Here is a 14,373-nt window from a genome sequence, read left to right as displayed (position 1 = left end):
TCCACAGAGGATGCTGTCTCCATTACCCTGCACACAGCCCTGACCCACCTGCAGCAGCCCAACACCTACGTCAGGATGCTATTTGTAGACTTTAGCTCAGCTTTTAACACCGTCATCCCAGACAAGCTGGCGCTGAAGCTACACACGGTGGGTCTGCCTGCGTCTCTGTGCCACTGGGTCAGAGACTTTCTCACCAACAGGCCTCAGGTGGTGAGAATAGGGAACATCACATCATCCCCTCTGGTCCTCAGCACGGGCACGCCACAGGGTTGTGTGCTCAGCCCAGCCCTCTTCACCCTGTTTACTCACGACTGTGCTGCCATCCACCCCACCAACACAGTCGTGAAGTTTGCGGACGACACTACAGTAGTGGGTCTCGTCTCAGATAACAATGAGACCCACTACAGAGAGGAGATACACCAGCTCACCCAGTGGTGTTCAGCCAACAACCTGGTGCTGAACACAGGGAAAACCAAGGAGGTCATTGTGGACTTCAGGAGGTCCAGGAAGACGGATCACGCCCCCCTCCTCATGGATGGAGAAGTGGTGGAGCGTGTGGACAACATCAGGTTCCTGGGCCTCCACATCACATCTGATCTCTCCTGGTCCGTGAACACCTCCCGCCTGGTGAAGAAGGCACAACAAAGGCTCTTCTTCCTCAGGAAGCTGAAACGGGCTGGACTCTCCTCTCGGTTGCTCGTTAACTTCTACAGGGCCACAATTGAAAGCATCCTCTGCCTCAGTGTGACAGTGTGGTATGGCAGCTGCACGGCACAGGAGAGGAAACAACTGGCACGGGTGGTTAAAACTGCACAGGGCATCGTGGGCTGCCCCCTCCCTGACCTAGGCTCTATATATGAAGGTCGGGTCAGAAAGAGGGCGAGATCCATCGCCACGGACCCCAGCCACCCGGGCCACAGACTGTTTGTACCGCTTCCATCAGGAAAGCGGTACAGGAACATCCTCACCACCACTAACAGACTGAGGGACAGCTTCTTCCCCAGAGCTGTTAGAGCTATCACCCCCAGCAGCCCCTCACTGCAGTGAGAGACTGTGTGAACTGTGAACACTGCACACCGCACTTTACACCTACACCTCTACCTCCACCTGCACCTTCTGTGTACTTGACTTTTATGTACACACATATACTATAATTATATACATTTTAGTATATCAGCACATTTCAGTTTCATTGGCATATTTTATTCTGTCGGTACATTTCACTGTGTATATTTTATATTTCATTCTGCTTGTATATTTTATTCTGTTTGCACATTTCACTTCCATATTTTATTGTTTATTGTTTAGTATATTTTATTGCCTAAGTATATTTTCATTCTGTATATTTTTAATTGCTTCACGAATATTTTTTTTTTATTGCATGTTGGTTTATTTTATTTTATTGTAGTTATCTTAATTTTATTCACTCTTTCTAGTCTTATCTTTCTTACCATCTAACATGGGGGTTGCAATGAAAATTTCATTGACATGTGCAATGACAATAAAGACTCTTGAATCTTGAATCTTGAATCTTGAATCTTGAATTTTCCACCAGTGGTTGGATGGCGAAGTGCACTTAAACCTCATCAAATGCATCTCTTTAACATGAACATTACAGCTGCTGGTGTCAGAGGGTTTGCACATCAGCTCTTATGTGTTTGTGAATGCTCTGAGACGCACGAATCCGCAGCAGACTTCCAGCAACTGCAGTAACAAAATGAGTCATTTCCTGTTTGTCTGACGACGCGGAAGCGAACCGAGAAAAAGTTTCACCCTTTCTCTCATCTCTGATTCTGAGCGCCTGACGTGATCGCGGCCGCACCACAGCACGCATGCGCACTGCGCTGCAGCGTGAGCTCAGGGCGTGTTAGATAATCACACACAGAGGGAACAAGGGCTTTATATGCGCCAGGAATTAATCAAAACGGCATTTTAATCGAAGTGCGCATGGTACTGGAGATGCACAGCCCGTGCACAGGGCGCAGCAAGAAGCGGAAGCGGAAGCAATGACGTCATCCATCGGCTGTCACTGGGGGTCCACCAGCAAACCAGCACTGAAATAAATAAATAAATAAAACACTAAAAACAATAAAGGTTGTTAAGTGATTAAAACAGTAGCATACGTACAAAGCACATAAATAAACAAGATAAATTGTTGACATTTTAAAGTGACATAAAACTTTTCCTTGTTGAGAAATGTCGTCACTGTAACAGCAGAGGACTGTGGGAAAATTGTAACAACGCAATCAAACAACTACCAGCCATAAACAAAGCAAAGTGATTAATGGAGGAACAGTTCCTCCACTGACCCCCCACCTACCTCTCTCTGTGCAGCGTGTACGCACCCTGCTGCCTCCAAGTTCCCATGAAGTGGTGCAGATCCTAACAAATTGGTAATTTATGAAATTGGAAATAATAGATGGATAGATAGAGAGATAGACAGATAGAGAGATTGTTGGGCTATAAATAAATATTAACTATTTTCAAAAAGTCAAGCATACATAATATCAGACCATCTCATAGAGTGTTTGCACCGCCACCTAGTGGACAGCTATTGCCTCAGTGGACCTCATACAGTAGGTGCTTTTAATTGTTCCTCCACAGTAATCACGTAACTTTAGGGGCATAACATGAGGGGATATAAATGATATTTCTGTGTTAGTAAATGTGTCATCACTAAGTGTGATTTATTGTGAATATCTCCTCAGTAACATGAGCAGGTATGTGAGAGTTATGTGGGTGACGTGCAGCAGGAGGAGGAGAATTTCCCCCCTCACCCCCTCTGGACTCTGGAAGGGACCTCAGAGCACAGAAGGCTCAGGCAGGAAAAAGGTGAGGAAGATGACGAGACTGGTGGTGTTTTTGCTCTGCGTGGTCCTGCTGACCTTCTACACAGGTAGGAAACTCTCAGGAATTTACCCGAGGAGAGCAGTAGCCTGTCACGAGAATTATGGGGTGACATTTGACATTTGTTGTCAAGTATTCACAGACAAAATGAATACTTTTTGTCTGTGGATTTAGGTGAAGTTAGATAAGGACCTGACAGAATAAAGATGATCTCATGCGGGGTAGTTTTGCATGAATTAATTGCATCTTTCTTTTGTTGCATGACTATATATAACCAAGAAGAGAAAGTGTTTCATTATTTTGGATGCATCTTTGCACCTTTTCTTCTGCACCACCATTACATTTTCCAGCCATTGCATTTCCATGTACAACTGATCTAATCTCACCATGCATTGTGCTCAGAACAGAAAATCAAATTGCACAAATTGTTACAATTCCTCATTTTTCTGATCATGTAAAATCAGCATTTCTTAACGAGATAGCTGGAGAATGTGTGTGAATGTTTTGCCACGTCGCTGTGAGGGCCTAGACAGCACCACCACCACCACCAGCAGCAGCAGCTCTGGCCTTGTGTTGACAGAGCTGGGCTCACTCGCAACAGCTCCCTCCAGCAGCAGAGGAGGAGAAAGCCAGCCTGGCTGCCTGCTGGGGTCACGTGCTTCATGGGCCAGGCTCCCTGGGGAGTGAAGAGGATGAATGGGCACTTTGTTACCTTCCACCAAGTACCCTGCTTCCCAATACAGGCCGGGGTTAGAGAGAGGGAGACAGTGTGTGTGTGTGTGTGTGTGTGTGTGTGTGTGTGTGTGTGTAAGCAGCTCCCCTGGGGCTTGCGTTGGTGAATAAACAGCCTCTCATGGACTAGCTAAACAGATCAGGTCAGCCGCAGCTCACCAGCAGCAGATAGTGGTGAGAGGTTTATTCATGACTCTGAACACTGCTCCCAGTGAGAGGAATGTTATCCTGATTAGCCAATACCCAGCCAGCAAGAAAACAGCTGTTACGTTCATACAAAAATAACTAAATAACTCAGGCCGAAGTTTTAGTCAGAGCAGTCCTGAGAGGACGTAAAAACAGAGGAAGCTGCTAACACTCATTAGAACAAAATCCCATCTGTGTTCTTTTATCTATTTTATGTGCTGTTTATAAACTTTATTGATTCTTGTCCTCCTCAGCACCAGTAGAAGAATTGGACGTGTGTATCACAAGACATGAGAGTAAACATTTCCTCTCAGTTAAACTCTTATCTCCCTCCCTCAGATGCCAACCCGATCATCAAGGAGAGCTTCGCTAAGCAGCTGCTCCGCAGCAAGAGGCAGGACCGTCCAATGAAGGCCGGCCACCCTGATGAGCCAATGAGGGTAAGGTTCAGTCCGAGCAAGGAGCGCGGACACATCACCGAGACAAGGTGGACGCTGACTATTGACTATTGATCATATTGAGTTCTGTAGCTGTGTGGGTGACACTTTATGTTAACTTTTCTATTCAGCATTCATGAGCACTGTACAAACACTACTCATCCACTACTGCTGTGTTCACTGTAAATCAATGATGAACAATACGCACAGAATAATTCATAGTGTTTTATAAATACACATGCAGTTGGGTTTCCATTCCAAACTAATGAGGTCATATCATTATATATAAATGCAGCTATACTATAATCACTTTCTGTCATTAAGCATTCATACACACAATTAGGGATGGGGAATTGCAGTTGTTTGCAAATACATTAATCAGTGCATAAAACACCTTAGATCTGCTTAAAACTACAATATAGTGTGTATTAGAGTAATATGAGCTAAATGTATTCTATTGCTTATAAATGCTAAATGGTCAGTATCATTCGAAAACATTTCATCTCATCATTTCATAATTCACTAATGTGCTTTTTTAAAATCTTAGTTGACATTGGATATTAAAGCCACATGACAAAACAAAAATCAGAAAGACAACTAAAACCAGTGCTACAAACAATAAATAGAAAAGTAGAAATAGTACATGTAAATGACCCAAATTCATCCTAGTTAAAATATTCAGTTTTATTTTGAAATGTACGTCTTGTGTTGTATGATGCCATTTCCTGTGTTAAAGGAAGTCTTTTATTTTGAAAAGGTCCCAACGCGCGTAGCGAACAAAAAAAAGTAAATACACACGGTAACGATGGTAACGACATACGGAGAAAGAACTGATAAAAGGGTATAAAAGAAAAACGTGAGAATATCAAGGAATTTAGCGCCAGTTGAATGTGGCAACAAGGTATAGTAATGACATATTCCATGTTTGACGGTTAAAATGAGACATAGGGTTTATGAGACAAGCTAATATGGTAATTCTGTGTTCTGTTTTGTTTCTGTTTAGCTCTTACGTTGGTCCTATGTTTAAGTTACGGCTGCGAAACTGCAAATAAGTGTGTGACCTCAATAAAGACATTCGACCATCAGTCCTGGCTTTCCCATAATTTCGACTGGTAGCTACAGTAAGAGCTTGACCACCCGCCACCGCCATGCTGCACATCGTGGTCCCACGGTCTCAAGCTGCATAACCACAACGGACAGCCGGTGGCAGACGCTGGTCAGGAAGATAAAGGATAAAGGAAGGCTACACTAAAATGGAGGGAACAACGGCCTCATTGGTGAGCCTAAAGGATGTGAATGAAGAAATTGTTATTCTGCAAAAGGAGATTCAAGATTATAAAGGTTTGCTTCAAAATGCAAGTGAACATACAAAGCAAGAGATACAGGAAACGATCCAGTGTAAAGAAAAAACATTAGCTGACTTACAGTGTAAAACCAAGAGCATGGCAGATGAACCTCGCCGCTCTGAACGTACCAAGACACAGACAGAAAAAATGCTTGCCTTTCAAAGGGAAGAAGTAAGTAAAAAGGAAAGAAGACTTACCAGTTTGTATGAACAATGGAAAATTCAAGTACGTGAGACAAGAGAAAAGCTCAAGTCAGATGTATCTGAAACAGACTTGTCATCATTTGCAGACATTTTAGAAAAGGGAAAAGATGACATTATGAAACTATACACTGAAATAAGAGCTCATACGGCTCCAACTGCTGACTTGAGGCGAAAGATTGATGCATGTGAAGCAGTAACTGGTGACATTATGAAAATCATTTTTGAAAGACTGTCAGGGATTGATGGAGATTTTGATACAGAACGTGAAAGATGTCGACTGCGTAAGCTCCTCGATCACGACTATGCATATTCCATTTATGGCTCTACGGCTGCACATTCAAGTGCCACCAGCCATTCCACATCTTCATACCTTGCATCAAGACGAGTCGAGGCAGCGGCAGAGTTGGCTGCAAAAGAGGCAGAATACAAGATGGTGCAAGAGGAAAGAAAGCAAAAGGAAAGGATTAAAGCTCTAGAAGAGCAACACAAGAAAGTGCTGGAAATTGAAAAATCTGAACTAGAGCGTCTACAGGCTGGAAAGGATATGGAAGCTGCTCGAGCAAGATTGGAAGCCTACGACAGAGAAATACAAATGTATGATGGCCAATCAGTCAAGAGTGAGCAGGTGAGCCTAAATTCTGCATCTCAACCCCCTGCACCACACCCATCTAAGACAGTCATGTTGTCTGCGTCCACTGATGTCGCTCAACTAGCACAAGCTCTGCAGGACAGCATTGCAATGAATAGACTTCCTATGCCAGAGCCAACAGTGTTTTGTGGTGAACCAATTCACTTCATTGAATGGAAAGCTTCCTTTATGTCACTGATAGACCAAAGGGCCATTTCTGCTGCAGATAAACTGTATTATTTAAAGAAGTATGTCAGTGGCCCAGCCCGTAAATGCCTTGAAGGCACTTTTTTCAGAAATGATGAAACTGCTTATCAAGATGCTTGGACAAAACTCAATCAGCGATACGGTCAGGCTTTTGCTATTCAAAGAGCCTTTAGACAAAAACTATCAAGCTGGCCAAAAATACAGTCTAAAGACGCTGAAGGACTAAGAAACTTTGCAGACTTCACAAATGCTTGCCTGCTAGCGATGCCTCATGTAAAGGGCCTAGAAATATTAAATGACTGTGAAGAAAATCAAAAACTGACACAGAAGTTGCCTGACTGGGCAGCTGCCAGTTGGAACCGCCAGGTGACAAAGGCCCTGATGGAAGGAAAAGATTTCCCTGACTTCAAGGATTTTGCTACATTTCTGAGACTGGAAGCAGAAATTGCATGCAACCCAATCACCTCCATCCAGGCTCTTCGTTCCTCTGAGGTACGTCCTGACAAGGATAACCTAAAAGACTTTAAAAGGAATAAGGCAAGTGTATTCAATACAAAAACTGTACACAGTGATCAGCATACATTAACCAGAGCACACATGGGATCTCCATGTATGTTGTGTCAAAACGCACATCAGCTTCACAAGTGCCCAAGCCTCATGAAAATGTCACTAGAAAGTAGAAGAACATATGTCAAAGACAATAAACTGTGTTATGGCTGTTTGAGACAAGGTCACAGTGCAAAGGACTGTCGACACCGCCTCACCTGTGACATCTGCATGAAAAGGCACCCGACCAGTCTTCATGATGAGAACTACATCAAATATGTGAAAGGAGAAAAGCATGTGAGTATGGACAGTGCAACACAAAACAACACAGCAGAAGGTGCTGCTGTTATGTCACTTAATGTAGCCAGAGGAGGAAATTCTGCTTTTACTTCAATGATTCTCCCAGTGTGGGTGTCATCTGTTGCAAACCCATACAAAGAAAAACTTGTCTATGCCTTGTTAGACACACAAAGTGACACCACATTCATCGAACAAGAAGTGAGTCGTGAACTGCACGTGGATAGCTGTCCAGTGAAACTGAAACTAACCACAATGATGGGAGAAAATGCAGTTGTAAACAGTGAAAAGGTATCTGGTCTCCGTGTGAGGGGCTATAGCTCAGCAACGCACATCCCTCTCCCTGATGCATACACAAAGGACCATATACCTGCAAACATTGAACATATACCTACCTGTGAAACAGCTAAATGCTGGAGTCACCTGTCACCAATCAAAGATGAAGTCCCACCCCTCCTCAGTTGTGAAGTAGGTCTCTTGATTGGTTATAACTGTTCCAGAGCTTCAGCACCTAGACAAGTAATCCTAGGCAAAGATAATAAGCGTTATGCTGTTCAGACAGAGTTAGGTTGGAGCATAGTTGGTAGTTCAGTTCCTTACCTCGAAACAAGTCTGATGAACAGCGTTTGTCATCGTGTTGCTGTAAAAGAGATCCCTCCAGCAACTCCCATGGATGCAATTCGGGCATTAGAAAGTGACTTCAAGGAAGTAAGTGGAAATGATAAAACAGTGTCTCAGGAGGATCTCATCTTCCTCGACAAACTTAAGGCAGGCATAAGAACAAATGAACATGGACAGTATGAGATGCCACTGCCATTTAAGGGAAGACCATACATGCCTGATAACAAAAGGCTTGCAGAACTCAGACTCAGCCATCTGAAAAGGAAATTTTGCAAAAATGAAAGGTACAAGGAAGATTATGTCAGATACATGAGTGACATCATCGAAAGAGGGGACGTGGAGGAAGTTCAGGATGATGGAGTTCCTGGTGAGAAATGGTACATCCCACATCACGGCATCTACCATCCAAAGAAACCAGAAAAACTGCGGGTAGTTTTTGACTGTTCAGCTAAGCATAATGGAACCAGTCTCAATGAGCACCTGCTGTCTGGACCAGACATGATGAACAATCTAACTGGTGTCCTTATACGCTTCCGAAAAAATCCAATGGCGCTGATGTGTGACATAGAAAAAATGTTTCATCAGTTTAAAGTCCAAGAGAGTGATCGTAACTACCTCCGCTTCTTATGGTGGAAAAATGGAGACTTAAGTGCACAACCACAAGAGTACAGGATGACAGTACATCTCTTTGGTGCAGTGTCTTCCCCAGGATGTGCAAACTATGGATTAAAACATCTGGCTCAGGAGAACAGACTCACATATCCTTTAGGTGCACACTTCATCACCAGAGACTTTTATGTAGATGATGGTGTTGCCAGCACAGAGACAGTGGAAAAGGGCATACAACTGGCACAAGAGGCACGTGAACTGTGTGCTAAAGGTGGTCTGAGACTCCACAAGTTTGTGTCAAACAACAGTGTGATTCTGGACAGTATACCAGCATCAGAACATGCAACAGACAGCACAACAAAGAACCTTGCGTTCTGTGAGAAGCAAATCGAGAGAGCACTAGGTATTCACTGGGACATTAAAGAAGACTGTTTTACATTCAATATCACACTGAAAGACCAACCTCCCTCACGACGTGGAATATTGTCCACAGTTGCATCCATATATGACCCCCTTGGTTTTGTCGCCCCCTACCTTCTCAGTGGGAAAAGAATCTTACAAGAAATGTGTCACAGTGGTACTGGTTGGGATGAGCCTCTGTCTGAGCATCTGAAGCCAAGGTGGGAGCGTTGGAGAAAGGATCTCATCAATCTGGAGAAAATACACATTGCAAGATGTTATGTGCCTGATAACTTCGGAGAAGTGGTAAAAAAGGAACTGCATCATTTCTCAGATGCGAGCACTACTGGTTATGGACAATGTACTTATCTGAGACTCTTGAACAAACAAGGAGAAGTTCACTGTGTTTTCATCATGGGTAAGTCTCGCGTAGCTCCTACTAAGGTGACCACTATTCCAAGGCTAGAACTCACAGCAGCAGCAGTCTCAGTAACAGTGAGCAACATGCTCAAAGAAGAGCTAGTGTATGGTGATGTGGAAGAGTTCTTTTGGACAGATTCCAAAGTCGTCCTGGGATATCTGAACAATGAAGCAAAACGTTTTCACACGTTTGTTGCAAACAGAGTACAGAAGATTCGCAACAGTACAAAGCCTGAGCAGTGGTTTTATGTTTCCACCAATGACAACCCTGCAGATAATGCATCCAGGGGAACAACAGTGGAAGAACTGCTGTCATCAAATTGGCTTGTGGGTCCTCAGTTCCTGTGGGAAAGAAAAATTCATCCTCCAGCAAAGGTGACTGTGGAACTTCCAATCGGGGACCCAGAAGTTAAAAAGGTTCAAGCACTGCAAACTGTGACTGGAAAAGTGAGTCTCACCGACCGTCTGGTGAAGTTTTCATCATGGTCTCAGGTTGTGAGCGCTGTGGCACGTCTCAGACGGAGACTCCTAAAGGATAAGTCAAGTGCACACTCCACTGTGAGTGAAAGAGAAAATGCAAAGCTTGTGATCATCAGAGATCTACAAAGACAAGCATATCATGAAGAAATAAAGACATTAAGTAAAGAGAACCGGCTACCAAGGAACAACAAACTATATCATCTGGATGTCTTTTTAGACAGAGATGGTGTACTCAAGGTGGGAGGAAGACTCAGTTGTTCAAATCTTCCCAGCTCATGCAAGCACCCAACAGTAATTCCCAGAGAGCATCATATCACAAAACTGATAATTGCTCACTGTCATGAAAGGGTTAAACATCAAGGTAAAGGCTTCACGGTCAATGAAATCCGATCCAGTGGCTATTGGATCCCAGGATTAAGTCGGTGTGTTACATCCTACATTCGCCAGTGTGTGGTTTGTCGGAAACTAAGAAGACCTGTGGAAGGACAAAGGATGAGCGATCTTCCAAAAGAAAGGATTGAACCTTCTCCACCTTTTACACACTGTGGCATGGATTGTTTTGGTCCATTCCTGACTAAACAAGGAAGAAAGGAACACAAAAGATATGGCCTGCTCTTTACATGCTTTTATTCTCGTGCCATTCATGTTGAAATGTTAGAGGATCTGTCAACTGATGCTTTTATCAATGGTCTACGCTGCTTTATTGCATTAAGGGGCTCAGTCAGACAAATCAAATGTGATCAGGGTACCAACTTTGTAGGTGCCAGAAATGAACTGAATGCAGCACTCCAGGAAGTTGATGCTGAGAGACTGTCAACCTTCCTTGCAGAAAACCAATGTGACTTTGTATTTAATGCACCACATGCAAGTCATGCTGGTGGAGTATGGGAGCGACAAATAAGGACTGTAAGAAATGTTTTGAAGTCTACACTCTTACTCTCTCCTGGTAGACTCAATGACTCCTCCCTAAGGACTTTATTATATGAGGTTGCTGCAATCGTGAACAGTCGCCCTCTTACAACAGACAACCTGGATGATCCAAACAGTTTGGAACCCCTAACTCCAAATCATCTCATCACCATGAAAGCCACCCCAGCATTACCTGCCCCAGGCAAGTTTGTGAAAGAGGATTTATATGGAAAAAAGAGATGGCGCCAAGTGCAATATCTGGCTGAACAGTTTTGGAGCCGATGGAGGAAGGAGTATCTCCATAACATCACAACCAGACAACGATGGCACACACCTAAGAGAAATATCCAAACAGGTGACATCGTGATGGACACGGATGAAACACAGCCAAGATCTGTGTGGAGACTGGGAAGAGTCTCAGAAACTGTGGTAGATAAAGATGGACTTGTCAGGAGAGCCAAGATATTCCTTGGAGATAAAAATCTGAACAAAAGAGGTGAACGTATAGGCAAAGCATCTGTGGTAGAACGCCCAGTTCATAAGTTAGTTCTGTTGCTAGAAGCACCTTAAGTATGAGTGAAATATAAAACTAAAGGCTCAACTGTACATGTGTTCCATAAAAGGTCATTTCATGTTAAGAAATTATTTATGTTTTAAGTTGACTTGTTGGTAAAACATTTAATAATTTGGTGGGAGTGTAAATGACCCAAATTCATCCTAGTTAAAATATTCAGTTTTATTTTGAAATGTACGTCTTGTGTTGTATGATGCCATTTCCTGTGTTAAAGGAAGTCTTTTATTTTGAAAAGGTCCCAACGCGCGTAGCGAACAAAAAAAAGTAAATACACACGGTAACGATGGTAACGACATACGGAGAAAGAACTGATAAAAGGGTATAAAAGAAAAACGTGAGAATATCAAGGAATTTAGCGCCAGTTGAATGTGGCAACAAGGTATAGTAATGACATATTCCATGTTTGACGGTTAAAATGAGACATAGGGTTTATGAGACAAGCTAATATGGTAATTCTGTGTTCTGTTTTGTTTCTGTTTAGCTCTTACGTTGGTCCTATGTTTAAGTTACGGCTGCGAAACTGCAAATAAGTGTGTGACCTCAATAAAGACATTTGACCATCAGTCCTGGCTTTCCCATAATTTCGACTGGTAGCTACAGTACAAAAAATAACCCAAAAGCTAAGTCATCAGAGATCTTGTGCAGGAACATTGTATGATAGATAAAACTTGAGTTATCATTTCAATTCAATTTTAAAATCAATTAAAAAGTGTCTTTAAATGTTTTTAATGCCCTTCAAATGATGAAAACAGTTTTTTTTACTAAATATATTACAGATGTGTCTTTATGCATCACAATCTGAATCACCTCATGTAATCATGATCCTATCATTTTATACACTGTACACCTTCAGCCTTTGCCACAGCACACGTGACGCAGCAGTATCTCTAAAGTCATCTCTCTTCATGCCTTTGTGCATTGTGCTGCTTTGAATGCTTTCATTCATCAGCGTGCGATCCAAATTTGTTTCCCTCCATTTAGCTCTACCCTGTAATTTCACTTTGTGCTGTCATGAGCTGTTTATTGTGCTGCTGTGGTGTGATGCAAACATCTGACGCAGAGAGCTTCTGTTCTGAATCAGTCCTGTGGTGCAGTCACTCCCCTCTTAACCATCCAGATTCATTTGTACAACATGTACATTCATCAGCTTTGTCCTGTGGTTTCTCTTCATTTATCTTCATCTGTCGGTACCTCCGCCTTATTCACCTTATTGCTGCCCCCAGGAGCATTTGCTCCACATGCAGGCTCTGGATCAGAGGGCCCAGGAGACCAACCTTGAGAACTGGCTCAACCCCCACTGCTACCCTCGCTGTGACAGGAACTACGGATACCCCGTCTGACGATGGCGATGACACAGGTCACCACAAGTCTCCACTTTCACTTCAAAAAGTGTGTGTGCACATACACAGCAACACCATCAGTACTAGCAAGACACCAACATAAGGCCTATAATCCTTTCTCCACACTTCCATGAACGTTAGGACTTACAGATTTCTTATCTAATGTCACATTTTCATTTGAAAAGGACACAAACAATGGTTGCTTTGTAAAGATCATCTTCATCTACGCCTGAATCTCTTTATTCTCTGACCTTGTTAGCTTCTCTTCTGCATGCTGAATTACTTTAGTCCTTTTTCTCATTGCTGTTATGTTATTTCTCTTCCTGTTTTCTGTGATTTTATCACATCTGTTTGGCAGAGCAGGAAACCTCAGAGACGAGTAAGCAGTTTCACAGTCAGGCTCCTGTCATGTCGTATTTTAACACCGTCAGTTATCTTGTTCATGCCCTTTCAAACTCAGGTGGGTTTAAAATCAGTAGTAATTCATTGTTAAGAGACATCTGCAGGAATACTGTTTATTCAACACTTCTCTCACATTTTCAAGCTTTCATTGTACAAAGTAAAAGACTACAAAAAACTACAAAAACAACAAAGTGCTGTGGGGACTTGACAAAAAAAAGGGCTTTGGAAATATTTAGTCATGTTTTATTGTACAGTATAAATGAATACATCTCCCTGCTAAACACCTGAATCACACAATCACACTCTGTCTCAGATGTTTTGTCTGTTCTACCCACTGTGAATGATGATGAACGATGATGAGGAGGTTCAGATAATGCACACTGATCACCTGATCAGTTTCCACTGTTTGAACCGGTCTCTCCTGTTTGTCTTCACAGTAAAGGACCAGGAGTGACAGCGGAGACTCAACGATGGCAACGATGAAAATCCTTGAAAAATAAAAAAGATCTCTCTCTTTCCTGAAACATGACCGAGTGAAGGCTACTGAATAAATGGTCATGCATATAATCCTTCCTACCGGATCCAGCTGTGTAGCGTGCTATTATCAGTAGATGCGATTTATTTTCTTAATTGTGCATCATGTATCATCCCAGAGTAAAATCTATTAATCACAAATAAATCAAAATGCATGGGTGCCTATACTGCACAATAATGGCTGCTGTTATTATTATTATTATTATTATTACTATTATTATTATTATTATTATTATTATTCGGATTTTTCAGAGGCGGGGGTGAGGCTGAAGGCTGCAGACCTGCTCTTGAGGTCGTGATGATTTTAGTCAGAGGGGATTTACCGCATCAAACCTGAAAGAGGAGCTCGTATTTGCATAATTAACCCTCCGACAATCAGCTAAGCGAAGAAAGCAGTTTCATTTTTACCATGTCTGTGCCTCTGCATTTGGTTTCAGTGTCACTCACTGATGCAGCGAGGTCCCCTTTCAGAAGAGACCCTGATCAGGTGTGTAATAAGAGGAGACAGCTCAGGAGACAACTTATTTCAGTCATTTTGAGCACAAAAAGACGGTGCTTGTTTGGAAGTTAGTTACAATGTTTGCCAGACTACACAAACGACTCGGCTTTGAAGCCTCTAAGTAGACCGACCGTGTCCGGGATAAATATGGCAGCGT

At 42.7% G+C, this 14,373-nt stretch overlaps 1 protein-coding gene across 4 annotated transcripts; it reads left to right on the top strand.

Annotated features, from left to right (window-relative positions):
- The first annotated feature begins 2,825 nt into the window (after positions 1-2,825).
- c3h17orf67 (chromosome 3 C17orf67 homolog) lies at positions 2,826-13,875 on the top strand. Of its 4 annotated transcripts, none has more exons than XM_041933582.1 (4): positions 2,826-2,896; positions 4,105-4,205; positions 12,665-12,798; positions 13,621-13,875. In XM_041933582.1, exons 1-3 carry the CDS (start codon positions 2,842-2,844, stop codon positions 12,779-12,781), a joined length of 273 nt encoding a protein of 90 aa, XP_041789516.1. In that variant the 5' UTR covers positions 2,826-2,841; the 3' UTR covers positions 12,782-12,798; positions 13,621-13,875. The 4 variants fall into 4 exon arrangements, 2 of the variants coding, with proteins under 2 accessions (XP_041789516.1, XP_041789515.1); XM_041933581.1 differs by having other exon boundaries at positions 12,665-12,830; XR_006006731.1 differs by lacking the exons at positions 2,826-2,896; positions 4,105-4,205; positions 13,621-13,875 and adding an exon at positions 8,537-11,820 and having other exon boundaries at positions 12,665-12,780.
- Positions 13,876-14,373: the final 498 nt, after the last annotated feature.

Source organism: Chelmon rostratus, chromosome 3 (assembly GCF_017976325.1).
Source record: "Chelmon rostratus isolate fCheRos1 chromosome 3, fCheRos1.pri, whole genome shotgun sequence".
Lineage (NCBI taxonomy): Eukaryota > Metazoa > Chordata > Actinopteri > Chaetodontiformes > Chaetodontidae > Chelmon > Chelmon rostratus.
Note: the sequence above shows the minus strand (reverse complement) of the source record. Positions and strands in the feature narration are given on the sequence as shown.

Excerpts from the sequence above, each read along its gene's own strand:
- c3h17orf67 (XM_041933582.1), top strand. The coding sequence starts at position 2,842 with ATGACGAGACTGGTGGTGTTTTTGCTCTGCGTGGTCCTGCTGACCTTC. Across the intron at positions 2,897-4,104 it reads CCTGCTGACCTTCTACACAG|ATGCCAACCCGATCATCAAG; the intron begins GTAGGAAACTCT and ends TCCCTCCCTCAG. Across the intron at positions 4,206-12,664 it reads ACCCTGATGAGCCAATGAGG|GAGCATTTGCTCCACATGCA; the intron begins GTAAGGTTCAGT and ends TGCTGCCCCCAG.